The sequence below is a fragment of the Haliotis asinina genome, chromosome 1, assembly GCF_037392515.1.
Source record: "Haliotis asinina isolate JCU_RB_2024 chromosome 1, JCU_Hal_asi_v2, whole genome shotgun sequence".
NCBI classification, from domain to species: Eukaryota; Metazoa; Mollusca; class Gastropoda; order Lepetellida; family Haliotidae; genus Haliotis; species Haliotis asinina.
Window position 1 is genome coordinate 17,592,394 of NC_090280.1, and position 27,696 is coordinate 17,620,089.

Genomic DNA, 27,696 nt, shown 5'->3' on the forward strand with positions numbered 1-27,696 from the left:
TTCCACTTTGTAACTTGAAGGTATGTTCTAATTGCTTTGCTAATAAAATTTTGCATTAGATGCATCATAAATTGACTGTTTGCCTTATACATGATGTTCATGTTTGACTGTTGTTTTAATGCCAAAGTCAGGAATATTCCAGATATATAACGGCAGTCTGTATATGGTAAAGTCTGGGCCAGGCAGTCCAGTGCATGAGCATCAATCACTGCACTTGTAATACTATGACTTGTCAGTGAGTCTGACCACCTGATCCTGTCAGTTGCCTCTTACAAGAAGATACGAAGACCATTGGTATTCGAAGGACAAGATGCCCGTCTCAGGGTGTGGGTTTGAATCGTGGATGGTACTTTACCAAAACAAAAGTACAAGAATATGTGCTTTACTAAGAAAGTATAATCCTAAACTAATGTTTCACTTTCTGACCACTTTCTAAATGGCAATGTGTATTCAAGTTCACTGAAACACTGTTATGGGTAGAAGCACTTGTGTTGTGTTCTCTAATTTTCAACCAGACATAATATATTGTGTGATTAGTCCTCCTCATTAAATTGGACATGAACTAGATAGCTGGAAATGTGGCTCACTGTTGAAAGTTGTCTTCCATTAGATGAAGTTATTTTCCAAGTAAAGAAGTGATTTCATTATAGTTGTAGTGAGCATGGTGTGGGAATCAAACCCAACTCGACTAACACAATGACACAATGAAAAGCATGTGATCCTCCTATATTACATCTCTTCCTATTAATAGTCTTGGTTGCTGAGGACCAACTGCCCATACAAAACAACACACAAGAACTTATTTAAACAATTTCTTTACTCTTCTGTGTACAGAAAATGTACATATTAAATATCTATTTACATGTCATGAAAAGTCTAGGAGTTATTACCTACACAGACACTATACAGGGAGTACTTTGTACAATAACGTATGGCAGCGGCAGCAACATCATCATCAGCAGCAGCAGAACAACGCGAAAGAAACCTTCAAATATACAAGACCTGCCATCAACAGTGTTAATCTGTACAAGTATAAACATTAGGTAGAAAGTCCATACAAACACCACAGACTTGACAGAAATAATCACACCACATTATGTAACGTCAAAGCGTTTGGGGACAAATCTGAACTTAATCAACGTTGGGCCACAACAGTGAATATCACAAGAGTTTGAACTCTAGGTGCCATTGTTTAAAACTACTACACAAAACTGAACACAAAGCAGACAGCAATGCCACAATCTCATGTCATAACGCTATGTACTACTCAACAGAAGTTAAAGATCACACAATTCTTTCATATCACAATTGTCATGTCATGAAATTAATGAACCAGTGGTCTTTAACTTCCTTTGAGCAGTATATCTAGGCAAAGCATAAAATGAAATATCTTTAATAAGAACTTCGTTTATAGCTTGTTCATTATGTACACTTGGACATGATTTTCTATGGCAATTGAGGAGACAAATACAAACAACAGAAATTTTAAAAATACTTCTTTTGCAGTCATGTATGTGGTCAATATTTCATCAGTTTGTATCCAGGGATGAGAATGTGGATGAGTAAAAATGAGGCAGGGGCCTTAGGGTCAATTCACAAAAATGACCCCAGCGTGCTCAAATCTGCGTAAAATTCTCATCCCTGTGTGCACATGCCATCATGTTGAACTGGGTGGCGGGTTTTGTGTTGGGTTAATGGTTGACACAGGAAGTTAACATATACACACCAACGAAGTACTACCAGCGTCCAACCAATCCTGTAACTTTCAAATAAAATGAAACATTTAAAGCTAAAAATAACCAGGAGTACTCTGTATAGGGCAATTTCTGGTTTAATGTTTATCATCAATATTTAAATTCCACGCCAGACGGTGGAATTCTCAACATGAAAGTCCCGACAGTGCAACCTAGTTTAATTGTCCAAGGTATTTGATCTGTGAGTTTGATCATTTACCCAAATATATGAAATGATAATATCAACAAAATCTTGAGCAAGATACATGGTTAATTTCTATATGTATCTACTAAATGAATATGTGACAACACAGACAGCCTTAACCTTCCATATGAACATAACAAGAGAGTGTTAACTTGCTAAGTGACTATCTAACATATTGATAGGGTTAACGTACCTAATGAACATCTAGAAACTAACTGAAGTGAGTAAGTGAATATGGTCTTATGTTGCTTTTAGCAATATTCCAGCAGTATCATGACGTTGGACACCAGAAATGAGCTTAAAATATTGTTCCTATGTTGGGAAATCAAAGCCCATATGGGGAACGAACACTGTAACCATCAGGCTGCCCACTGCCCCAATCACATACTGAAAGGGTTAACTTACTTAATGAATATTTAACAACATATTGAGCAGTTGGTTGGTTACGTAACTCTGAGTAACATACTGTCTCTAACTGGTTCCCCTCGTGTTTTGTAAACCAAATTCCAAGTTACCCTTAAAGTGTTCATATGATCAGGGTCCCCTTGCAAAGCACCTATCTCAGCTCTAGAAGTATTGTTAAGTCTCGGTTAAGATCGTGCCAAGACATTTACAGCCTTAGAAATACTGTCAACATAGCGCAATCATCATGTTATGCAAGTGAGTATGGTTTTACCCCACTTTTTGCATTATTTTATCAATATACAGGTAGAGGATCACCGGAAATGGGCTTCACAGATAGTACTCATGCAGGGAATCGAACCAGGGTCTACAGCGTGACGAGCAAATGCTTTAACCACTTGGCTACCCCACCACCCAAGAGGATCCTTAAGCTATTAATCAAAGTAGTGGAACAGAGAATTTAACAGAAACCATTGCATCCTCCCCCAAATTTCATGAAGGCCTAAAGTAGTGAGTAGGTGCTTAATGCCGCTTTTAGCAATATTCCTGCAACATCACAACAGTGGACACCAGAAATGGGCTTCACACATTATACCCATGTAGGGAATCAAACCTAGGTGTTCGGCACGACAAAGTTTTAACCACTAGGCCACCATCTGATCCCAGGCATAAAGCAAGACAGGGACTTAACTTGTAACAAGGAAATTTACCCTAAAGTCTAACACACAAACCAAAACTACTAAGGCTACTGTGAAGTACATTCCCAAGCATAACCTGAAACTTTTAAAAGCCACTTGGGCTTTTACCATGTCTGTATATCAGTCTTGGTGTGACATAGTGTTACTTATTTTTCTACAAGTCTTCAGTGCAAACATCATAAGACATATTGTTCAAAATAAGTTAAGGAAGACCCAATTCATTCACAGTGCTATATCTAATTTGTCATGGCGTAACAGGTCAAACATATAAAATCTTCATTAACTTTAACATCTCTTGAGTAGTATATATTTTCAGTAAATAAAGAAAAAAAAAACACACTTCATACATGTTCAGTGAAAATACAAGTTTTTAAATTTTCACCTCCATAATCATATTTTTTCCTTAAAATGCCTTAACTTGATAGTTTCACTTTGACATATACAGCTCAAAAGAAGTTACAAAATGGCCAATTTTTTTTTCTTTTGGTAGTTTTTAAATATCATAGCACATCGATATTCAAAGCACAATCTCCCAACAATGTTCCTTAACTTCCTTTGAGCAGTGTATCATTTCACAATACAAAATATCAAGAAAACTATTCCTGGACAAGGAACCGATCTGTTGTGAATGAGTAAAATGAATCTGAGGAAGTATTGTTGTCAACAACACAACAAGACTAAATAAATAGATTATCAACACAAAAGAAGCATCATGGCAGAGAAAGGAACAGACGGCCGGCCGTCTTCGGCCCATTGAAATCACAAAGGATGAGGATGGAAAAGGATCTTGTTCTGACCACCAGAACTGTTAATTTATATTTTAAAAAATGATTCAACAACATTTTTAAAAAAGTTTTCTACTTTTCTTGTATGTGAATGTTTTAGATTTGTGTCAGTTAACTGACAATTTTGTGATAAACCTCAAACAAAGACTTCCAATTTCCGAGATTTGAATCATTTATCAAATGGATCCTGTGAGATATACTGATCGTATTAGAAATCATGTCTTTTAAATATGATTTAAAATTTTCAACATATTACATTATATGTGAGACAAGGGGTCATGTGAACACCATGGAGGTAACATTCAACAACACACACACTACATAGTCCCACCCAATATTCCCTACTCTCTCTCCATATCATGCTTTAACATTCAACGACACACACACTACATAGTCCCACCCAATATTCCCTACTCTCTCTCCATATCATGCTTTAACATTCAACGACACATACACTACATAGTCCCACCCAACATTCCCTACTCTCTCTCCATATCATGCTTTAACATTCAAAATCTCTTTATCTCAGTCGATTTGAAAAATAAAAATAAGCCTGGTCTTTTCAGAAAGACAATTTCAGATTCAGCTTTTAAGAAACTCTGAGCTCAGCGTTTACTTTTCTACAAAATATTTTTTTTCACACATTCACATTGTATTCCATTACCCTCTCACAAGTCAGCATTTTTTAAATACAATTCATCTTCTTTTTATGCATTGAAGTTTGTAAAGGTCTGAAGCAAAAAAATAAGAAACTACTATTTCTCACTCATGTAAAGACATTCTTCGATTTCAAAAATGTTCTTTATTTTTTACATCAATTAGATTTTGCAATCAAAGATCCTTTTCAAACCCATCCTTTGTTTATCAAAATAAGACAATATATAAAAACATCAAAACATGGGCCACAATGGACAAAGGCAACTAGTGCTGCTTAAAGGTAAGAAAAATACACACATAAAACATTTCATTTACAAATCACATATTATGCAATTCATATTCTCAAACAAATATACAAACAAGGTGTTAGAATATAATTCCATAATGATCAATATGTCCTCTGTCCTCAGTACCCGCCAACAGAACTGATAGTGTCACTACACCACACCAATACGACAAAGAGGTCAGTGAGTTTTCATCCGTTTTTAGCAATATTCCAGTATCTTGGCATGGGGACACACACTGCACCCTTGTGGGGAACTGAACTCATGTTTTTGGCGTGATAAGCAAACACTTAACCTCTAGGCTACCCCACCACTCCAATACATTTTACAGCAATTGTATTACACAAATTTGCTGAATATTGCAGACAGAATGTTGATACAGCAGCCGTTTCCTGCACACTGTTTACATAACCAGCTTTCTTCTCCCTGGATACTGAGTTTTCTTTGGGTGCTAGTATTAAGTGGATGTTTACTCCACTACATCCATTTTAATGAGTATTTTCAAATGAACAAGTAGTCTGTTTTAAAAAAAATGTTTAGAATGTCGCTTGACCTGCATTCAAACTTACATCCATTCACAGCATATTGCAAGTATGTAACATCTTTAAACATCAAATCTTGTCTACGCTACAGAGAGAAAGTAAATCAAAACACTACATTTGATATTACTAACTGGTATCACTGGGTTTAGAAATCTTGCATGTGTATTTGTCTCAGTGAGCAACATTTACGGAGTTATAGTCATATATTTCACACATTCCAGGCAAATATGCAACTTATCTTGCACACCCCAATTTGTAACAGTAAACGCAAACAATGGAATTTACAGGTTTACTTCGGCAAGTTAATGGACAATGTCACTGTACAAAAGGCACACTCATCATCATCATCATCATCTTATATACACGGATACCATTTGATATCAAAAGCTAAAATACACATAGAAAAATACAACTTTTCATATATTCTTTCGCAGGTTTCAAACTTTCTCATCAACACTGCTTGAAGTGAAGTCTCCTTGCCACAACACTATTTAACATCTTTGTTTCTTAATCATGGCCTGCATCCGGTTCCTTGTGGAGCTAGAAAGTCCCCCAACTCATAAAACCCATTAGGCATTTTAATACAAATACTGCAAACAGTTCTATAGATAGAAACATGAGTAAGTGGTCATGGTTTTATCCTGCTTTTAGCAATGTTCCATTAATATCACTTTTGGAGACACCAGAAATGGCCTTCACACTTTGTACCCAAGTGGCAAATTGAATCCAGCTCTTCAGCATGACAAGCATGTGTTTTCACCATTAAGCTACACTACCACCCCAGGTATAAGCATGATTTAATATTGTTCCTTTGTGATCATTCATTACATACAGCACAAGAAGTACAGTGTACATTATTATCTGACTTCAGGCACAAAGATTTGATTATTTATATATTTACACATTTCTTGCCCTATCCTTAGGGCTGGTGAGACAGTTTTCCATCAAATTGAGGTATGTAAGTTTTGGTATAACAACATGGAGAATTATTTTTGTAGGAATAATAGTCTGCATTGAAGCAAATTTGGGTAGAGACAGCTTCTGTAACTTAATGTCATTTTGTTATCTAAATCACTTTAGTAATGATTTGGTTAAATGAGACAAAACTGAATATTTTAGACAAAATCACATATTTCAACTATGATTTATTCAATATTCAAAAAGGAAATTTGGAAATATATAAAAAAATACCTTATAGCATTTGAATTATTGGAGGTCAACACATACCCATAGAGCAGTGAAGATGTGTTCCGAGGCAACTTTTAATACACAAAAGATGAACTCACTTAAGTCTTTTGTTGAGATGACAATGGATGATGTTGTATCACATTTATCTAAACAATGAAGCACTTTGAGGTCATATGACTTTAACTGACCAAATACCAGCTAGCACTTATAATCTTTAAGAAGAAATACTGGTAGTCATAGCACACAATCATTCTAAAGTACACCTTCTCTGGAGCAAAATAGACAGTGTTCTTCACACCAATAAAGGCTGGAGAAATGACACCCACAATCCCAGTTGAACGGACACATGTAACAGAGGAAATATAGAACATACAATCGGCTGTAAATGAATTGACACTTGCAAAATAAAACTGTCTTCTTATGCATGTACCACGAGCTACTGGAGACCCCAACAATGCTCACATGGAAAAGAAACGCACCAAAGATCATACAGGTTTGTGATGAAAAGTCATCATTGGATTACTAAATCATATTATCATCATCAGTCCGAGTTTCTGAGCAGTTTGGTTGTAGGAGTGGAAAACAATGAGGAATGAGCGTTTCTTTTGCAGGTGAGAATATATAGAAATGAACAACACATGCTCTTATTGGGCTAAAGAGACTAGGTCATAGGTAAAGCAGCTATACCAGGATACATATAAAAGCCATTTTTTTCTCACTATGAACACAAACTTGATAAAGCATACAGGTGAGATGCACAGTTTCAGTGAACGATGAAATGTCCTCCCTAATTCCAAATCACAAAACTTTCCTTAAATTGTTCTTATAAAATATAGGGAGCAAGAAAGTAATTACATGTGTATTTGAGTGAGACACTTCTCAATGGAGTGCGAGTTTGAATCAGAAACACCTGTTCCAAAATTTTGGTCCAAGGACAAAATTTTCAATATCAATTCTCATTAGCTTATGGTTCAACAAAAAGATCTGCCCTAAAATTATAATAATTTACTGAGGAGAAAAAGATATGTTTGTTACAAATATTGTCAATTTTAACAGAGTAAGTTCACTTATATCCCATTTTCAGAACAGGACATCTTGGTATATAAAATCACGAACAATAATATACCTTAGATTAGACAAACAATAACATGCACTGGAACAGGTGCTTTGGTTGCAAATCTCAGCCAGAGCATACCAGGGGAGGTAACTCTGTAATGAGAGTCTGCTCCATTGGTGCTCAAGGGTACACTCAAACACTAGGGAGGACACCGATACTAATGCTCATGCATTGAGAAATTCAACGGCGGCATTGAAAATGACCCTGGATGGCCTGCCCCATGAAAGGGTGGCGTGACAGAACTGTTAATAGGTTGGCCCATTGGCCTGACATCGAAGCCATGAGGGTTGTGACCTAGGATACTGTTGATGCTCATGGCGTTGTGGATGACATGGGGCTGTGGTGGCTGGCTGCGCTGGTGGTAGAGTGACGACCCCTGGTGGGCATGTTGGAGAGAGTTGTGATCCATCCCAGCCTGGGGTGGGAGGATTGTGTTACCGTGAGGGAACTTAATTGGGGAGATGTTCAAAGAGTCATTCTGTCCCCCAGAGTTGACATCAGACAAGAAGTTGAGGTTGCCCAGACTGAAGTTGGGCATGTGAGGGGTGAGGGACACGCCCCCTGAATGAGAGCCCAACTGAGGGCCATTAGATGGGTTTCCAGGGTTCATACCAAAGGTGTGTTGAAAGTTCAAACCCAAACCATTCTGGGCTCTGCTTGGAGGAAAAAGGGGGTTAAATGGTGGACCAAGTTCAGCATTTTTATGCATCCCAGGTCCTGAATTTGATATTGGTCGACCACCTGCACCAAAGAGATTCCCTGGTAGGAACGAGGGTCCCTCGTTGGACATATTTCTTGAAGGGGAGGGAGGCAGATTTGGAATTTGAAAATATGTTGCTAGACCTTGATTGCTGTCAAATATCGAATGAGCTAGGTTTGTGTCCATCTCACTGTTATAGCTCTGCTGTTGCTGCTGCTGCTGTTGTTGTTTGGACGCCTTCTTGCTTTGTTTCCGTGATTTCTGGGGCCGCACTTGGGCCACTGACTGAGACATTGGGTGGGCTGACTGTGGAGGAGGTTGAGAAGAACAAGATGAGTTGTGGGAGTTTGATGGAGTGTGACTTTGAGGAGCTGCAGAGATTACACTTGGAGGTTGACTCTGTGGATGGGACAGAGGAGGAGTTGGTTGTGGAGGCTGTTTGCTTCCCTTAGAGCCACTCTGATTGGCTGATTTCCTTGAATCAGAGTTTGGATTGGACGAATGTTCAAAGGACTGAGGAGGGTTACACTGTCTGTTGAAGGGCCCTTGTACTGGTTCGTAACGGTTAGCAACAAAAGCCATGGAACCCATCGACTGAGAAGCACTAGGGAAGTTGGGTTCATAAGGACCACGAGGATGAGCAAGTCGAGAGGACTCTCCACTTTGAGCAGGATGATGATGAAGAGGTGGTGTGTGAAGGGAAGCTGTACAAGTCTGAAAGTTGGGAGGGTAATAGGAACCACTGTTATTTACATGTGGAGAACGCTGTGACGTTGGGATATTATGATCCAGTGTTTGAGAACCCTGGATTGTTCTACTAGGAGGCACATTGGCCTGTCTTTTCTGTCCGTTTGCACTACCACTAAAATGAGCATTTTTCTCTGGCATGCTTATCCTTGGTGGTTCTGGAGGGACATTTGAAGGCCGAGAATTTATGTCCATCAGGTGGAAATTAAAGGAACCTTGCCCCTGATGGTTACTGTTAGGTGGATGACGGGCTGGGGGACCAGGACCCTCCAAACGCAAATCCACCCCTAATGCCAACATGTTGGGTTGTCCCCCTTGGGAGCCAGTAGCTGTGCCACCAGGTGGCAGTGAAGTCTGTTGTGAAACTGGAGGATGGAGAGGGTAAAATGAGAATTGATGATGATTGTGTGAAGGGACTGGCCCCGAACTGCTGCTGGCTGTGGTGGTTGTGGTAGTGGTGGTGGTCACAGGTGTCAAACTAAACGAAAACGGAGTTGCAGAGTTTGAGGAGTTTGTTAGAGCTTCTGGCAAGCTGTTGCTTGCAGTGCTGGATGTCAAGTTTAGACCTATGCTTGTAAAGTTAAAACTCTCATTTGTCGAGTCTGTCGGTAGGCGTCCAAACCCATTACCACTGCTGTTCACATTTGCAGAAGACGTTTGTGACCTTGTTTCTGCATTGCCACTGTTTCGGCTTGGCTGTACAAAATTGTCTGCAGAGTATATGCTATTTCTTGACCTCTGGTTCGCAGAGTTGTCTGTGGCGTTCATAGGCTTGCTCGTTTGACTGGAAGGAGGATGAGTGAGTTTAGGCATGGAAGACACTTGTGGTGGCGAGTTAAACAGCTGGTCTGCTGAGCCAGGGACTTCGTGACAAGGAGATCGCTGGAAGGAGGAGACTTGACCTTGACCTTTATTTCCAAAAGGCGACTGACTCTCCTGACCTCCTCTAGAACGAGGTGGTGCAGGTGGGGACACCATGCTGGTGGAAGATGGTGACTGCTGCATTGTGCTGGATTTCTGAGATGAAGGATAGTTGATTTGTTGCTGAGGCGGTAAGTTTGCCGATTTACTTCTCTGACTTGGCTGGTTCGGCAAGCTTTGATTGGAAGGCTGGTTGTGTGGATGGATTTGTGCTGGCTGCTGTTGTGAAGCTGGCCTTGAGCTCGGATTCGGCTGTTGCTGTTGAAGAGGAGGAGGGGCAGCCATTTGTGGAGGATGGGAGGGAGGTCGCTGTACCTGTAGAGACTGAGATGGTGATTGTTGTAAGGGAGGAGGGGACTGCCAAGAGGTTGCCTGTTGTGGTGTTGGCTGTGGCATGGGCTGCTGTTGAGGGGTCAACTGTTGATCGATTTGTGGCTGGTATGTCGGAGAACTCTCCATTATAAGAGCACCTGGAGAAGGAGATGCTGAAGGTGTGGCTGTCAACTCCGCAAGAGCATCAACTCCACTGGATGAGATTGCAGCAACAACCATGTCAGACATCTGACCTTGAGCACTACCGGCTGATGCAGGAGACAATATTGAACTGGACACAGCGTTCTCCATCAAGTCTGACTTCGGGGTAAGGTTGGCGGAGACACCACTGGTCTTCTGTGTAGAGTCATCAGAGCTGGTAGCTGTGATAGGCGAAGGTTTGGAGAAGATCTGATTGTCTGTGTGAGACAGTCTAGAACTGGAGCTTGTCTGGGAAACATTGCTAGTAGTATCTGTCATTGGATTTGAGGGAGTTGATGAAACAGACCCACTAAATGACTGAACACAAGATTCTTGAGCATCATTGATCTCCATATTTTTGTTAGTTTCAGAGTGCGTGAATGGAGGAGACTTTACACTCTCTGTTGGCTGAGACGTACTGGGCTCAGTCTGTAGAGGCAGAGCCTGAGACAAAACAGTGTCCAACAGGTCAAAGTTCTCAGCAGCTGTGTTTGCCTCCTTTGTCAAGGGAGGTAACACCACAGGCGCCTTCGGGGTGGGAGGGTTAGTGGTTTGAGCTGGAGCTGGTGCTGGAAGTGGGGCTGGGGGTGGGGCAGGGCGTGTAGGGGGAGTCACAGACACAGGGAGAGAGTTCTGATTATGGAGAGGACCAAGACTTCGTCTAGTTGGAGACACTTCAGGAGGACTGTCCTCATCAAAGTCAAAGACTGACAATGCCTTGTTACTCTGAGCTTGGGAGACTGGCACTTTCTCCTTTTCCTTGGCAGAGTTCTTTTTCCGTTTTTTATTGGCAGGCTCACCACTCTCTGCATCAGATTTACCTTTCCTGCTCTTCTTCTTCACTGGTTCTACTGGAGCACCAAAGCTTTCAACCTGGTCCAGCACATCTGATATCTGACTGACACTAAATTCAATAGTGTCTGGTAAGTTCACAACCTTAGGTTCCGGTTCTGAGTTAACTGGTGGTGCAGGTGGGGGTGGGGGTGGAGGTGTGGGTTGTTGGGCTGCTTGCTTCTTTTTCTTGCTAGATGACTTTTTGGATTCTGATTTGCCTGTTTCTGGGGTAGTACTCTTGGTCTTGGATTTTGATTTTGACTTGCCCTTTTTGGTTGGAGTTGAGGTAACCTGTTCAGGGGCTGGTGGTGTTGGAGGAGGTAACAATGGGGATTGAACTGGGGGCTGTGCTGGAGGCACCACTGCAGGGGCCTCTGGTGGCTGAAACAAAGGGGAGAGTGAGTGAATTAGTGGCTGACAGTAGCACCCTTGATCAACCTGTGTAATCCATGACAACAGACCCGTGAAGATCCTCGTTAGAATTGGTCTTCAGCCACATATGTTTGTCATCGGAAGTGACTAACAGGACCGAGTGGTCACGCTCACTGACTTGGTTGACATGTCGTTGTATCCCAATTGTGTAGATCAATGTTCATTTAAGGTGTTTTAGACTGCACTCGCCATGCTACATGGTGGTATACATCTATCAAGTCTGGACCACACAATTCAGTGATAAACAGCACAAGCATCGATCTACACATGTGGGATACAATGACAGGTGTCAACCAAGTCATTGAGTCTGACACGATCCCGTTAGTTGCCTCTTATTACAAGCATGGGTTGCTGAAAATCAATTCCAACTCAATCTTCAAGGGTCCATCACTTTAGAGAAATGCGAATGCACCTTTAGTACTGGTGACAAATAGCAGAATATGAAACCATAGCTCATATCTTTCTCTCCACAGTTTTGCTGTATGCAATTTAATAACAAATGAGTCAGGAATGTTGTAAATGAACTTAAGAGGTGAAAGTACAGTATGAGCATTGTATGAGTACTGTATGAGCACTGTATTGAAACACCCTACAGATCTCATCTGCGTACCCTGTCCGAGACCATTAGACAGACATGGGTTGGTTAACACCAATTCTAACCCTAATGTTAACAGGTCTAAGGCTCTGTATAATTTTATTTATTTGCTTAACAATACTAACCTTCTGTGCTGGGGGCACAACAACCTGGGGAGGGGCCATCTCAGTGTCCTTGCTGGGGGTGCTTTGTGGGTCATGAGTTGCTTTGACAGGGGACACAGTACTGTTGTCTTCGTCTCCATCCCCTACACTGGTGTCAATGTGGAGAGGATTGTCCTCATTTGCAGGATTGTAAAAACTAGGACCAGGAGAGATCTCGGAAGGGGAGGGGGAGAAGATGGATTCCGCAGCCTTAGCTAAGATGTCTGTGGCAGCTGCAGCAGCTTCTGCAGCGCTGACAGACGTTGTTGATGCCTCTGTGCTTGTGCTGGAGAAATTGGTCTTTGATTCGGAGAAGGTTGTACTTGTCACTGCCATGGTTGCCTGGGACATGGAACCTTCTGGGAGGGAAGCTGGTGCGCTTTGCAGTGGTGAGGCTGAAGTCAATGGTGGTGGAGCAGCAGTTTCTGTGGGTAAGGCTGTTGAAGTGACTTTGCTTGTGGTGCTGGATGGTTTGGGGAATATTGCTCTCTGATTTTTCTTCCCCGATTTCTTCCCCGCTGAAGCTGGAGGTGTAGATGTAGAAGTGCTGGCTGGAGGAGCTGTTGTTGCTGGAGTCGCTGGATTTTGGTTTGGAGCCACAGTTGCAAGCACTTGCATTGTTACAGGATCTATTAAGACGTTCATCTGCTGGCCGTTCATAGGTACTGACAACAGCACAGGGGCTTGTGGTCCATTCTGGGACTGGTTCAGAACAAGACCCTGCGGTGTGGTGACAGTACTAGCTACACCAGCAGGAGCAATGGGTGGCACCGATGAGGTCAAGGTCTTCACTGTATCACTGCTACTTTTACTTCCAGATTCGAACTCCTGCCCACTCATCACACTGCAAGTGTTAGACACAACTTCTTGAGGATTAGACAAAGAGTTTGCAGTCTGGACAACATTAGACGCTGTGGCCGAGGCTTGTACCTGTGTGCTCATTACACTCTGAGTTGAAGATGTGGGAACAACACTTGTGCTTAAAGTGGCGCAGTTGTAGACTGGAGTCTGGGCAACTTGAGATGACGCAGTTGTGGTTAGAAGCAAACCCATGTTTTGTTGCTGAAGGCTCTGTTGTTGTTGCTGGAGCTGGATCTGAAGTTGCTGTTGCAGAAGCTGTTGCTGTTGTTGAAGCTGTTGCTGAGGTGTCTGCTGAATTTGTCCATTAGGTCCAATAATCATTTGAGTCCCAGCAGCAGGGTTGTTAGGATCAATCCCCAACACTGTACTTGGCACTGCAGGCCTAGGCTGCATCTGAGGCGGATACTGAAAAGAGGGAGCTCCTGGATTGGATAGAACTTGCACATTCCCATTCATTGACTGAGCTTGTTGATTCACAGTCTGGGCATTGGTCACTACAGGGATTATTTGTCCATTAGGAAGGATGAGGGCAGTTGGGAGCTGATTGGGCTGACTGGGCATGGTGTTCAAGGTCAACAGATTCCCGTTCTGGCTGACCGGCATCGCCAGACCTGGGTTCTGGATGACTTGCTGGTTCATGGCCAGTTGACCATTGAGTTGTTGCTGGTATACGTTCTGACCAGAGGGTAAAGACACCTGGGGTTGACCCTGGAGAGTCATGGGCTGGATTCCCTGGGGTTGTAACATGGGGTTCTGTTGGGCAAACATTGTCATGGGGTTCTGCTGCTGGGACAAATTAGGGGGCATGACTGACGGCTGGGTTTGGGAGGCAGTCACTGTTATTGTATTAGCACTATTGACAATCGGTTCCGATTTACTGGACACTAAGGAAATGTTCATAGCACCAGTATCAGTTTGTTCTTGAGCACTTGGTAATATTACTGAGGCACTGTTTGATACGGAGGTGCTTGTTTTTGATTTCTTAGAACTTTTTGACTTCTCGGCAGGTTTGCTTGTTGGAACAGGCTGCTGTGATTGCGGCAACAATGGCTGTTGGGTCGGCTGTGGCTGCTGTTGGTCATTGGGCTGCATGCTCGGCATTACAGGCATGCCTTGTTCATTTATCACTATCATTTGACCATTCTGGTTTATCACAAAGTTCCCCATCCCATATCCCCCTAAAGCACCATTCTGAAACATGCCTGGAGCACTAGGTTGACCAGGGTTCATGATGGGCATATTTACAACCATGTTCCCTTGCTGCATCAACTGTGTATAGTTGGGCTGCTGACCAATGGACATGACAGTATTGACTGCTGATGTGTTGGTGATGCCCACTGAGGTCTGACTGACGATGGAGGCAGGAGCTTGAGGCACCCCTGACATCACTGAGCACACTGCAGCACTCTGAGTATTAGAGGCCACGGAGGCCAGTGTTTGTAAGGCTGAAGCAGAATTGATATCATCTGTGGATCCTGACACTGAATTTGGTGTGTCACTACCCGATGAACTCGCTGAAACAGGCTTTGTTTGGTTGAGAACATCCGATGATGTGGAACCAACAGGACTGGGTTGTCGTGAATTATCTGACTGGGCTGGTCCAATTCCGGCATCCTGCATGGCAAGTTGCAATAACCCTAACCCGCTAGCAGCCATGTTTCTGTCCCCTTGAAATATCATCCCAGGTGGCTGAACACTGTTGCCAACACCTGCACCAGTTCCTGCCGTAGACATGGGTAGAATCATCTGTCCATTCCCATTCATCACCACAGTACCAGGATTAGCAAATCCAGAGTTCATCAGCAGGTTCTGGTTGGCAAGCACCTGCTGCCCAAGTCCAGAGAACATCTGGTTCATGAGAGGCATTCCTCCATTCCCCATGAAGCCTGGTCCAAACATCGCTCCTGCCATTGCCTGCGCTGCTGCTGCCTCCTGCAGCTGTTGCTGTTGTATCTTCGTCTGCTCCAGCTGGAAGCTTACTGTGTTCTTCCTCTTGTTCTTCGCCAGTTTGGACTCGTCTTCTTTCTGGGAGGACGAGGAGGAGGAACTGATGTCAGCGACGAAGGTGTCACTTGGCACTGATGAGCAGCTGGGTTCACAGTCCATGGATGTGGCTGTACTGTCTGGCTTGCTCTGGTTGCGGGACTTCCACTGGTAGGATGGGTCCTGCATTGCTGACAGACCTAGAACAAAAGGAGATTGTGAGTTTGGAGGAGACAGTATTTGATTGAGATAGCATACACCCAATATTATAACATACAAAAAAGCAAAAACAGCAAGTTTCATATTACTTCATTTAATCTGTAAAGCAATGACAGAAAGAATATGAATGAACTGAGTAGATACATGTACTTTGACTAGTCTACATCATATTTCAGTTATACCCTGACATGTCAGTATTTCCATTTTATCAAGGAGTGTCATTTTTTCAGTTACATCCTGACATGTATGTCAATTACAGCATGTATGGATTTCAGTTGTATCAGATGTAATAATGTATGATCAGGTATTTAGGACAAATAAATACAAGGTTGATTGGTCTTATTCCAGGAAGTCATTGCGAACACAAGATGACTTCACCTGCATTTCTGATGATCTCAAGTAGCCTGTCTCTCTCAGCATGTACATCGGACAGCTCCTTCTTTAGTTTCTCAATCTCCTCCGCTGAAAGAGGCAACCATACTGGGATTTGAATTGATCTTTGATGGATTAGACAAAATCAAACTTTGTTGAAATTAAATGTAGGTTTGGAGAGGTCTGAATGTGAGTATAGTTTGGGTGTAGCTGTGGATGTGGGTGCAGATGGTGTGTGGGCATAGTTGTGGATGGGATGTAAATGTGGGTGGAGTTGTGTGTGAGGATGTTTGGGTGGAGTTGTGTGTGAGGATGTCCTGGTGTGGTATGGAGTATGCTTGGGTGGAGGTGTGTGTGAGGATGTCCTGGTGTGGTATGGAGTATGCTAGGGTGGAGGTGTGTGTGAGGATGTTGTCCTGGTGTGGTATGGAGCATGTTTGGGTGGAGTTGTGTGTGAGGATGTTGTACTGGTGTGGTAAGGAGTATGTTTGGGTGGAGTTGTGCGCAAGGATGTTGTCCTGGTGTGGTATGGAGTATGTTTGGGTGGAGGTGAGTGTGAGGATGTTGTCCTGGTGTGGTATGGAGTATGCTTGGGTGAAGCTGTGTGTGAGGATGTTGTACTGGTGTGGTATGGAGCATGTTTGGGTGGAGTTGTGTGTGAGGATGTCCTGGTGTGGTATGGAGTATGCTTGGGTGGAGCTGTGTGTGAGGATGTCCTGGTGTGGTATGGAGTATGCTAGGGTGGAGGTGTGTGTGAGGATGTTGTCCTGGTGTGGTATGGAGCATGTTTGGGTGGAGTTGTGTGTGAGGATGTTGTACTGGTGTGGTAAGGAGTATGTTTGGGTGGAGTTGTGCGTAAGGATGTTGTCCTGGTGGGTATATGTCTTCTTGACATTTGGGTGTGTGTGCTGTAGATACAGGGAAACACAGATTTATCCAGGCATTACAGAAAAATACATCCAACACAAAGTCTACATCAATTGTCCTTCATAATCCTCTAATTGCATTGAAAATGTATTTGCCAATTCAGCCTCTAATAATTAAATTTACTTATGTTACATTTTCAAAGGTGGCCTACCTCTGAAGACGTTATGAAATCTTTACAAGACTATAAGTAGGGGTAAAGACACTTTTTACTGATTTTGTCTGAGGCTGCATGAAATTGTAGAGATCATGGCCACTACTGTTGACAAACTGTGGCCTACCTTGAACTTCGCCCCCACAGTTCTGCAGCAACTTCTCATTCTTATCTTGTAACTCCTTGATGTAGGAACATGCCTTCTCCATGATGTCTCCATGACTCTGTAACCATGGAAACACAGGTGCTCCATTGTATAACATCTCAAGATCATTTCCCTACTGTAATCTCACTGTACAAAGCCTACTAAAGTTACTACTACTCTGGTACCCACGGCTCGTCTGTATACATGGGTACAAAATGGCAAACTGGGGAGTATTTTTCAGAAATCCCTCTAAAAAGTATTCAGATACAAGAAAAAGCAATCTGATTATGAATACACTGAATCTTTATCTTCCCTTGATATGAAAGTGAGATGGAATATTCACATAGTCAGAATCATGAACATTAGCAACATACAGTCTAACCTATTTTCATTGTCATAACAAGCAATCATGTGACTGACCACAGATGCCTATTCAAGACATATCAAACTAGTTTTGTATCATGATCTGGGCTATTAAAGCTGATCTTGTTATTTAAAGCTGCACTCGGCAATATTCCAGCTTTATGGTGCCAATCTGTAAATAATATCCCATTTTTGTTCCATTTACACCACAACCACATCCTAAACTTGAAATATTAGGATTGTGTAATGGACCCTTGATTTTCATATTTTTTTTCCCCACAAATATACAAGGTGACGTACCAGCTTCTCCATTCCCAGACTGAATTTGGGCAGGAGTTCTTTGATCGCCACAACCCAGCGCTTGATCTTGTCTTTGCGACGTCTCTCCAGGACATTGTGACTGAGACGTTTCCGATCCTTCTCCTCCAAGCTGGTCACATAAACAACAATGTTGTTAGACTAAGTGTATAAGCATGCAAGAGAGCGAGATTTTATGCATCCCTCAGCAACATTCCAGTAATATCAGAGTAGGAGGTCAAATGGGTTTCAGACATTGTACCAAGTGGATGCATCAACCACTCAGTTACTGCATCCGCCTGCTGCGTGCCTGACTATAGTTAACACATTGACTTTCTACCACCAGAATGCTTGTGTTATCAAATTTAATAGAATTTGCTACTACAAGTTATCTCATAGCTACATGAGATGAATTTCAAAATAAATTTCAGATATTGGCAAAATAGCCACAAGAAGTAATTCTCTCCTGGTGGCAACAAAGGTCTCTAGTAACTAGTATTCCTGATCTTCAATGGTTTTTCAATTTGTTTCTCGGGGGTGGGGGACTGCAAGGGCTGCTTCCTTGTGTCCACTCCATGTTGTTAGTCATATCACTGGTTGGTCTGACGTGACCTGTAATGGTGTTTGGTCAGATCTTTGTGTAGTAAGAGGAAGCACTAACAAAATGACCACAAAATTATTAACATTTTTAAAGTCCATCATCTGCAAGTGTAAATGTAGGTCCAAACATCTTAAGAGTGAGTGAGTGAGTGAGTGAGTGAGTGAGTGAGTGAGTGAGTGAGTGAGTGAGTGAGTGAGTGAGTGAGTGAGTGAGTGAGTGAGTGAGTGAGTGAGTGAGTGAGTGGGTGGGTGGGTGAAGTTTCACACCGCTTTTTAGCAATATTCCAGCAATATCACGGCGGGGGACACCAGAAACTGGGCTTCACACATTGTACCCATGTGGGGAATCGAACCCGGGTCTTCCGCGTGACGAGTGAACGCTTTAACCACTAGGCTACCCCCATCACTCCTCTTAAGAGAAGAACAGAGCACACCACTGAAAAATGAAACAAATTCAACCAAATGAAAATATAAGATACTACTTTGAAGAATGAAAATAATCTTTTCCTCAACCTTCAGACAAGAGTGTATGGTTTTACGCCACTTATCAATATTCCAGCGATTTCACAGTGAGAGACATCAAGAAAGGACTTCACACCTTGTAAAAAATTTGGGGAATCAAACTGGGTCCCCGGCTTAACGAGGGAGCACTGTAACTACTCATCTAACCAATGCCCCTACCTTCAGGAAAGGAAATTCCACAGCGGAAGTCAACAAAATCAACTTTAAGAGAACAAGTGTTGGTGCTTACTTGGAGGAGTCCTCTGGAGCATGTATCCAGAGCTGTTGGTCATCTTCCAGATCTCCGTTCATGCTGATGGGACTGCTGCCATCTTCCCCACATCCTGCAGGAGAAACATAAGTGAGTGAGAGAGAAAGTGAGCGAGCTAGCTTAGTTTTACGCTGCCTTGAGCAAAATTCCAGAATCTTTGGTTTGGGACACTTTAAAATTATGAAAAATGAAACTCATTCAGCATCATATTTGCATGAGAAGATTGTAGAAGCAAGTGAGTGAGGTTTATTTTAAGCAACATTCTAGCAATATCATGGTAGGGGGACATCAGAAATGGGGAATCAAAACTGGGTCATCAGCATGATGGGTGAAAGCTTCAACCACTAAGCTACCCAACCGCCCCTTGTGTTATGTTAAAATTATTATAATTATTGATGACTGTGTCGGTACAACCAATCATTCGTCAAAATTAAATGGTTAGTGTCATTTATCAAACTTTTCTGGTCTGTTTGTATAAACACAAAAAGAAAGAATACAGAAATAACATGTACAGTCGAACCCTGTTTATCCAGACGTTTTGGTTTTACTCGAAAATTGTCCGGATAGCAAGACGTTCGGTTTACTGGATCAAACAGGCAAAATGTGAAATTTAAGTGAAAACAAAAAATTTTCATGTACGTCTATCAGTAAATGCACACTCAATAGTAATAACAGTGAATCATCATAACATATAAGTGTACCAATAATATATGGAAGGCAAAATGCAGGTTACAAGTTGTCAGGTTGTCTCAGACGTAATCATGTAGCGTGTGGAGCTTCAGGTGGTAAGTTAGATGAAAAATGTAAATCGTTGAGAAAAAGTCTCTATTTTGCCAAATGCATATTCTTTTTTTATAGTTATAAAGATGCATTTCTTGCCCTAAAAACATACGACATCGAGTCAAATTTACGCTGTCTGCAGAAAGTAAACTTCCAGATGGGATCACATAACTTAGATCATGTGGTAGGCTATTTTTAACTTGCATCGTGACAGATAGTAGGGGTCGTTTTATAAGCGATATATACTGTACAATTACAGTGTAGTTTACCTTAATCCTACTTAACATGTGTTTTCGTTACTGATGAGACATTCTCACACCCGCCAAATCCAAATGAACCTGAGTGACATGTGTCCCTAGTGTTTTGATGGCTAATTATTAATTCACACCAAATGCCTTCCGACAGATTAAGAATTAAATCACACAGTCGTGTGGTTAACGGTATTGACGCGACACATACACATGCATGTTGCACAGATCTCTCTGTCCGGATAACTGGATCATTTTTCCATGGAAATCTATGGGAATGGTTTAAAAATTCACTGTCCAGGTCCGGAAGTGTGTGGTCCAGTTAAGCGAGTTTCACATAAAAATCATCCATAAGGCGGGGCTTCCAGATATGTGGGGTCCATGTAAATGGGGTTTGACTGTAGTTGTTTGAATTTTTTGGCACACTGCACAAAATGCACATTATGAAAGGATGACCAGTATGTTGTGAACATATATTTTTTGAAGTCTTTAAGATAAATGCAATCATGACTTGGAATGACGTCATAGTGCTTATAAAACATAAATTTAATGACAGACAAAACCAACATTGTGAAAAATATTGCAAACAAGTGTTCCACAATTGTTTGCATTCAATTATGAGAAAACATCCTCAATTGCTCGGTTGTTTAGTCACTGTGACTGATCTTCGATTATTTCAATTAACTGGACCAACAAAAACTGGAATGCAACCATGGTAGCATACATCAAGCACAATGTACAGATCTACAATCCAAGCAAGTCACCACATTTGATTGATGACATTGGATCCCAGAGTGATGATTTGTTGTCAATCACTTGATCCTCAGGTCGATCTTATTTCCAGACAACTGTCACATGGCTGGAACAGTGCTGTGCTTCAGCTAGAAATTTGTAGTGAGTGTTACCAATTGGCACCTTAACTAAGTAGGCCGGAAATACTTGGAAAATGTGTTTTGGCTTCAATATGATGATCAATATGATGAATTTGGCATTAGATAAAAGCACTTATTTGATACACACAACTCACCCATTTGGATATTAATGCTCAGATGAATAAATGCACTTAAGAGGTGACATCAAAGGAGAAATTTAAATGTTTTAACATCTGTAAATATCTCATGTACAAAGTGAGTTTTGAAATACAGACTATACTTATTCATATACCCTCAGCTATTAAATAACAAATTATTGTAAAAATATTTTGATTTTTTTAAACATCTATATGAGAAGCAACTCTTATGGTAGTTCTATTCAAAATAATTACGCAAAAAGTCTGCATATATAATTTTGTTCACTCATAGAAGCTTCAGTCTGTGTGTGAGCACTGACCTGGCAACATGCGACTTATCAGCAGAACAATTAATTTTCAATTTATACCAGTATATTTCAAAGGGGGGAAACCTCTCATCAGCCATGACAGTGTTTACTATAAAATGTGTAGTCCATAATTTGACATGTAGTCAGGTTTACAAACATGTAAACAAATCAGTTACCTAAGGGTTCGTGTCAAAATCGACGCCAGGTAGGAAAGACAAACTGGATAGCTTTAATAAAGGTACCATATGACATTCAGTTTACAAACAGAATGAACACAAAATCCCACCACCGTGTGCTAAAACACAAGACAGAGATCAAACTTAGGTTTTCTTCGAGTGTGCCTCATGGGCACTGTCATGATAATTTAAGTGTGCCATTTCCATTTCAGGTGTGCCATAAATTCATGGTCTGTTAAACTGAATTTCAAAACATTACATGACTTGAAGTGAATGTAAAAGTTGTAATTGTATTATAACATTCACTTATAAATCATGAGTAACAAAACAATGCTAGGTATGTAGTTTTCTTTAGTTATTGACCTAAGAACTTTCAAAAGACATTGATGAGTAGCTGTCTGTCTGACCTGTACACTTTATCACTGATCTCATTTCATAATTTCACTTTAAATCATGAAAGATAATAATGGTTAAAACATACTTTAATGCACTTTCACAACAGGCACACAGGTAAGAATTTAACCATGGAATTTAAATCTTAGCCGTGTCATCGGTACAATGGCACTAACAATTTTGATCCCTACAAGATGAGATCTAAGATACAATAAATGCCTTGAAAACCCTTAATGTAGCTCTGGTAGAAATGGAGTTCAGGTACACCAAAAGCGGGGATGACATGAGCTGTGTTTAGAGAAAAGTACTCAATCCTGTCCTTACGACAAGTTTTTCTCACAACAGCTGAAGAATACCACACTGTGGGATTTCAAATTGAATACCTTCATGAAACCTGATGTAATTAAAATCACTCAATCGATTGGGGATGTGGCCTCCTTTAGGAGGTTTTAAGGTGCCAGTGTTACCATGAGGCAAAGGTATATGCCTGATCATCCTGCATGATGGTACATGGAACTGTAAGCACAAGACAGAGAGGAGATTGTTTTTGAGACTATGTTTTAGAGGCTATGAAATCTGACTGGTTATCATGGCGAAATGAATGGGCAGGTATTTTGGGATTGGTTCAAACATCAGCTGGACAAAACAAGCGTTATCATTTCTATAACGCCAGCTACCATAACCTGCATGTCCCTGGTACCCTCACACCCACCATGAGCTATCTCACGGCTCAGCTGCAAGATTTTCTCAATTCATGTAATGTGGCTTAAAGGCAATCAGACACAAAGCCCCAGTTCATGGGAAATATTCTAGCAGCACTAGAAACAATCCAGTACATCACTGCAAAACAAGGCCACATTTGTACACCGGTACAGCACTGTGACCACAAATCAGCTGAGCTGATCTGGGGTAACTGTATGAATTTTTGGCTCGCAATCATTAATCATTCCACATTCAAGCTTTCAGATGTTGAAAGAACTTAACTATGCTTCTTTCGCAAGAATTACCGCGGAAGTGTGGCAAAAGGCTGAAGACCATGTTCTCAAAATCGAGGATGAATCCCATGTGCAGGACGGCATTTATGTTAGCCAAGTTGCATCTTTTGTAATTCTTCTACAGTCCTTGACTAGCAATGATATTGACACTTGATAGTTTGAGATGGTCCCTGAAATGCTCTTCGTTGCATAACACTGTCACGCTGTCCAGTGGGTCACAGTATATTTGTTTCTAAGAAGTGTTCCTACCATGGATTTGTAGCTAAGTGTTTCGATATTTTAAGAGTAATCATTAAGATAAGGGAATGAATGGTACATTGTGATTACTCATGTGCAATAATATGTCGAGGTGGTATGATCATATATGAGTTTTGAATCTGAAATATTAACCATAGTCAAAAAGTATTTTCCACGCATTTCTGGCATTGCTAAAAATGTGAGGCAATGCAGTGGCGACTTTTGTCATTCATGAAAACCATGGTATAGAAGACGTGTGGATTACATTACATTACATTACATGTTGGGCCAATTGATATGGTCTAGCATTGAAAAAGAGTAGCACTGTATATTTTTTGTGTGAATGGCGCAGTGGTGCTGCCTGTCTGAAGCTGTGATAGTGGAGTACATCATTAAAAAAACAAACAAAGATATGTTCAATGTGCCTTTGGAACCAATGGGTATCCAAGTCCTCATAACCTATGTAATCCAGTCTCTCTCTGTCAGGGGCCTATGTAAACATTTTCAGAAGCCAAAATTACACACAAATCTGCAGCAAATATTACAATTTCCAAACTGGGATCACAGATTTTCATTTTGAAGATATACCACTCTACATTTGCTTTATATCACATCTTTGACTAAACAAAGTGATTATTATCTCAAGTAGTACGAATATCTAACGTTTATCTTTCTGGTGTTTTCGAGATAACTTGTGTTTCATTAATGAAAGGGCTAATATATCACATATGTTATCATGGTAAGTATTACTAAGATTTTATTACTAATCTTGTCTGCGGCAAATGTCAATAAAAATTCCCAAATAACAATTACATAAAATTATTTCCCACTCTGTGTAAGTACTGTATATCATACATCTTGGTAAAGGAAACTATACATATAGTCCATTGATTGCAGAACCAAAATAAACAAGTGGCTTAATTTTACATTATTGTAATAAACAGTGATACAATGAAACTATAATACCTAAGAAAATAAGAACTTTATGAAAACCCAGTTTCGAACAATTTGTGTGCCTAGGCAATCTAGTTTAGCATCTAGGTAAAACCCTGTCTTCAAAAGAACTGTATACAATCTCAAAATATAGTGCAAAAATACAGCTGAGTTTGCAGAACTTTAAAAAAAATTCACAATTTATTACAAAATAATAATAAAAATAAATCACAAAATCTGGGATCAAAATGAAAGCTTTGAGGAAGCAAATTTGATACCTGGTATTTTAAAGTGAAATCACTTACGTTCATGAATTCGCTGCCATTTTCAAAGGAAAGGCCTCCCCTTGTGCACTTTTACTCGTAAAGTTACCAGTGCTCATCGTAGCTTTTATTGGTCACGTAGGTATGGCAATACTCACATAATTACGACAGACAACCAATCAGCTCAGTGCGCATGAACAGGAATATAACATTACAGCTTCATATGTTTGATAATGGACATTCAACATTTTCTCATGCGTAAGTGACGGAAAACATCTCCTAACACATGTAAAATTAGTATTTTTGCATAATTTGATACACACCCGTGTGGAGAGGTACTTAACATGCTATGTACTGATTATATGATGCATTTTATGCTATAGGAAAATTGCTGCTACTGGGTAAGTGACTAAGCTACCTATTTTTACACCAGGTCGTGAGTACTTCCTACTTCCTAAAAAATGTAATTTTGAACACTGGAAATGATAAATCACAGACATATAATAACAATCAAACAGTCAAAGACCGAGCATTAATGTCAAACAATAAAAAATTCAATTTCTTTTTACAAAACTTAGTAATTTAGCAAGGGCAAAACTATGCTAATTTTTAACAAAATTAAGTTTTTTGGTTTGACAGAAATAAACAAACTGTGTGACTCATGGCTGATGCTGAAAGGAGTAGTGCTTGTAAACTTTTCACATTTGGGCAAAACCTGTTAGTGTGGATAGAGACTTTTAATACTTTGGTGAAATGAGTGTGCATAGCTAGAATGGATCTCTATCAGGGAAAACAGATGTCTGCACCATCAGCTCCAAATGAGTACAATTCTTCTGAAATAGGAACACTGCAGCAGGTTTGTCTTGACAGTTCTATTTACTGTGATGATATCTAATTAAAACAAAATGGTGTCCCTTGAGGATTCCTTTTCCATTTCATTAATGTTATTTGCAACAAATCCTCCTTGTTCACTGACAGGGTCATGACAAGCACAACCGACTTTCAAGTAAAATATCTAATTCCTTGCTATCTATTGCAAATGGAAATACTGAATTCTAGAAGCTGATACTTGAGTGAGTATGTTAATGTTTGCAATTTAAAGCAATACTGCAGCAATATCACGGCAGAGGACACCAAGTGGGCTTCAGACAATTTCGATTTTGGGACTTCGACTCAGAAGCGAACCATTCATCCATATTAATCTTGATCTAATAATGTTCAGATTTCTGTCACTATTGCAAAACAAAACAAACCATAGTTTGTCAGTCTTCCAAACTCTACTGGCTCAGATGGCAAGCAATTAGTGTTGAGTGAGTGAGTTTAGTTTTATGCCGCTTTTTAGCAATATTCCAGCAATATATCACAGCAGGGGACACCAGAAAATGGGCTTCACACATTGTACCCATGGGGGGAATCGAACCCAGGTCTTTGTCGCGATGAGCGAACATAACAGTGGTGAAGCACATACATGAAAACTACCTTTATAGAGATACTGGTTACACTTAGAGCTGACAGTGTGTCCACAGTGTTGATGAATAGCACTGAACCCGAGGACAAGTCTGGCAGATTTTCAGATGGTCAGATGTAAGTCTACAACCTGCCAGGTTTCAGAGCCTGACTGTATATTTCACATTGACTTTGATGAAGCTTTTGTATGTGACATGTCACACTTCTTTGCCCTTATAAATTTTTCATTTGTTATAATGTCTTGTAATGTCAATTACAAGAAATGTTAAATCTGAAATGTGTGTTCATATTTCATTCTATGGGTCCTGTGAATTTTGAGTCGGTCAGACGACATCAGAAACACATAGGACCCAATGTCCTGTTACTCTGGAAGACCATTAGTGAACACTATGTCCACTGGGTGAAAATTTGATACCAGTAACAACTGTCAACAGTATTATTCACGTTTTGTACTACCTTTCATAACATGTTCAGAAAATGCATCAACACTGATACCTTTTAAACAATGAGAGTTTGTGAATTTGTTTGACAACGGTACAGTTTCTGGCATTGTCTTGTTTTACACATATATCCTATTCTCTACAAGTGACAGTATACTAGCTATGACTGTCCAGTACTTGTGCTCTGAATGACACATTTAATAATACGGAAACTGTGCTAATTTTGTAAAATTTACTGTCCTCTTCTATTTCAAATGTCAACATGTCTTGTTGGATATATTTCCCTTGTTGAGACGAAAAGTGATATGTGACAGCCGTTTTCTATTCACTAGACACGATGGCTAAGTTCCGTTGAGGCATGAGGTGTGTTTAAGTACCTGGTCACCGACCTCAGGTGTGATGCACTACAGCGATGGGATTTTGTAAAACTTTCCCGCTTTCCGGGAATTATGTTAAAAACATACCTCGGAGAAAACCCTCCCGTTCATCAGGTACAACAATAAGAACAGCAGGTTTCTGTAAAACGTTCAGAGAGTTGTTGTTTATCACGGATTTGCTGAGTGTTTCCTTGCTATCATTATACTGGCGAAGTCAACTAACGAGCAGCGTAGTTAACAAGGCTCGTGTATATGACGGAACCAACCACTGTTTGCAACTGCGATCGACAATTATTCAAATCTAGTCGGAATTTCAGCTCACTTGACAGGTGAGATAGAAATGGGTCACCTAGAACAGGAGCTGATCTTTTGCGCGGGAACAAGCATGTCCTCAGTAACACATACCGTCCTTTTTAGAAGATAAGCCTTCTTTTGAGCGACTGCCATCTTTGTGTAATCCTTTGTTCTTTGTTTTGCTAGCCATAGTTCCATTATCTCAAAATTCGTAACACGGGACGACATCTTTCTCTGGAGGCCGCCATTTTCTTTAGAAACACATCATGAATATGTATTAGCCTCGTTTCCGCACCCGGGGAACTCCTTTGACGTCAAGGAATTTCGGGGTCATTGAGTTCAAAAGTCGAGACACCACTTTCAGAAATGAGAGACGATTCCATGAAACTCGACTGAAACATTTAATGTATGACTGGTCACGTGATTTTAACTTCTTTCTAATAAGGTATGAAATATGGAACAGATGCTACAAAAAGCTACAGGAGCCCAACGAGATTTGAATTTGAAATGTCAAACATTTGGTCATTTGGATTCTTTTTCATAACATGATTTATCATTTGGCCCAAATCTTTGACAGCATGTGAATGTTT

The 27,696-nt window shown here is 40.7% G+C and overlaps 1 protein-coding gene across 1 annotated transcript; it reads right to left on the reverse strand.

Annotated features, from left to right (window-relative positions):
* Positions 1-799: 799 nt before the first annotated feature.
* Positions 800-27,369, reverse strand: LOC137287687 (mucin-2-like). The gene is made up of 7 exons (XM_067820080.1): positions 27,218-27,369; positions 19,166-19,259; positions 17,818-17,947; positions 17,137-17,233; positions 15,938-16,021; positions 12,479-15,540; positions 800-11,707 (listed from the first exon to the last, which is right to left on the reverse strand). The coding sequence occupies exons 1-7, from the start codon at positions 27,294-27,296 to the stop codon at positions 7,769-7,771; spliced, it is 7,485 nt and encodes a 2,494-aa protein (XP_067676181.1). The 5' UTR covers positions 27,297-27,369; the 3' UTR covers positions 800-7,768.
* Between the last annotated feature and the right edge of the window lie 327 nt (positions 27,370-27,696).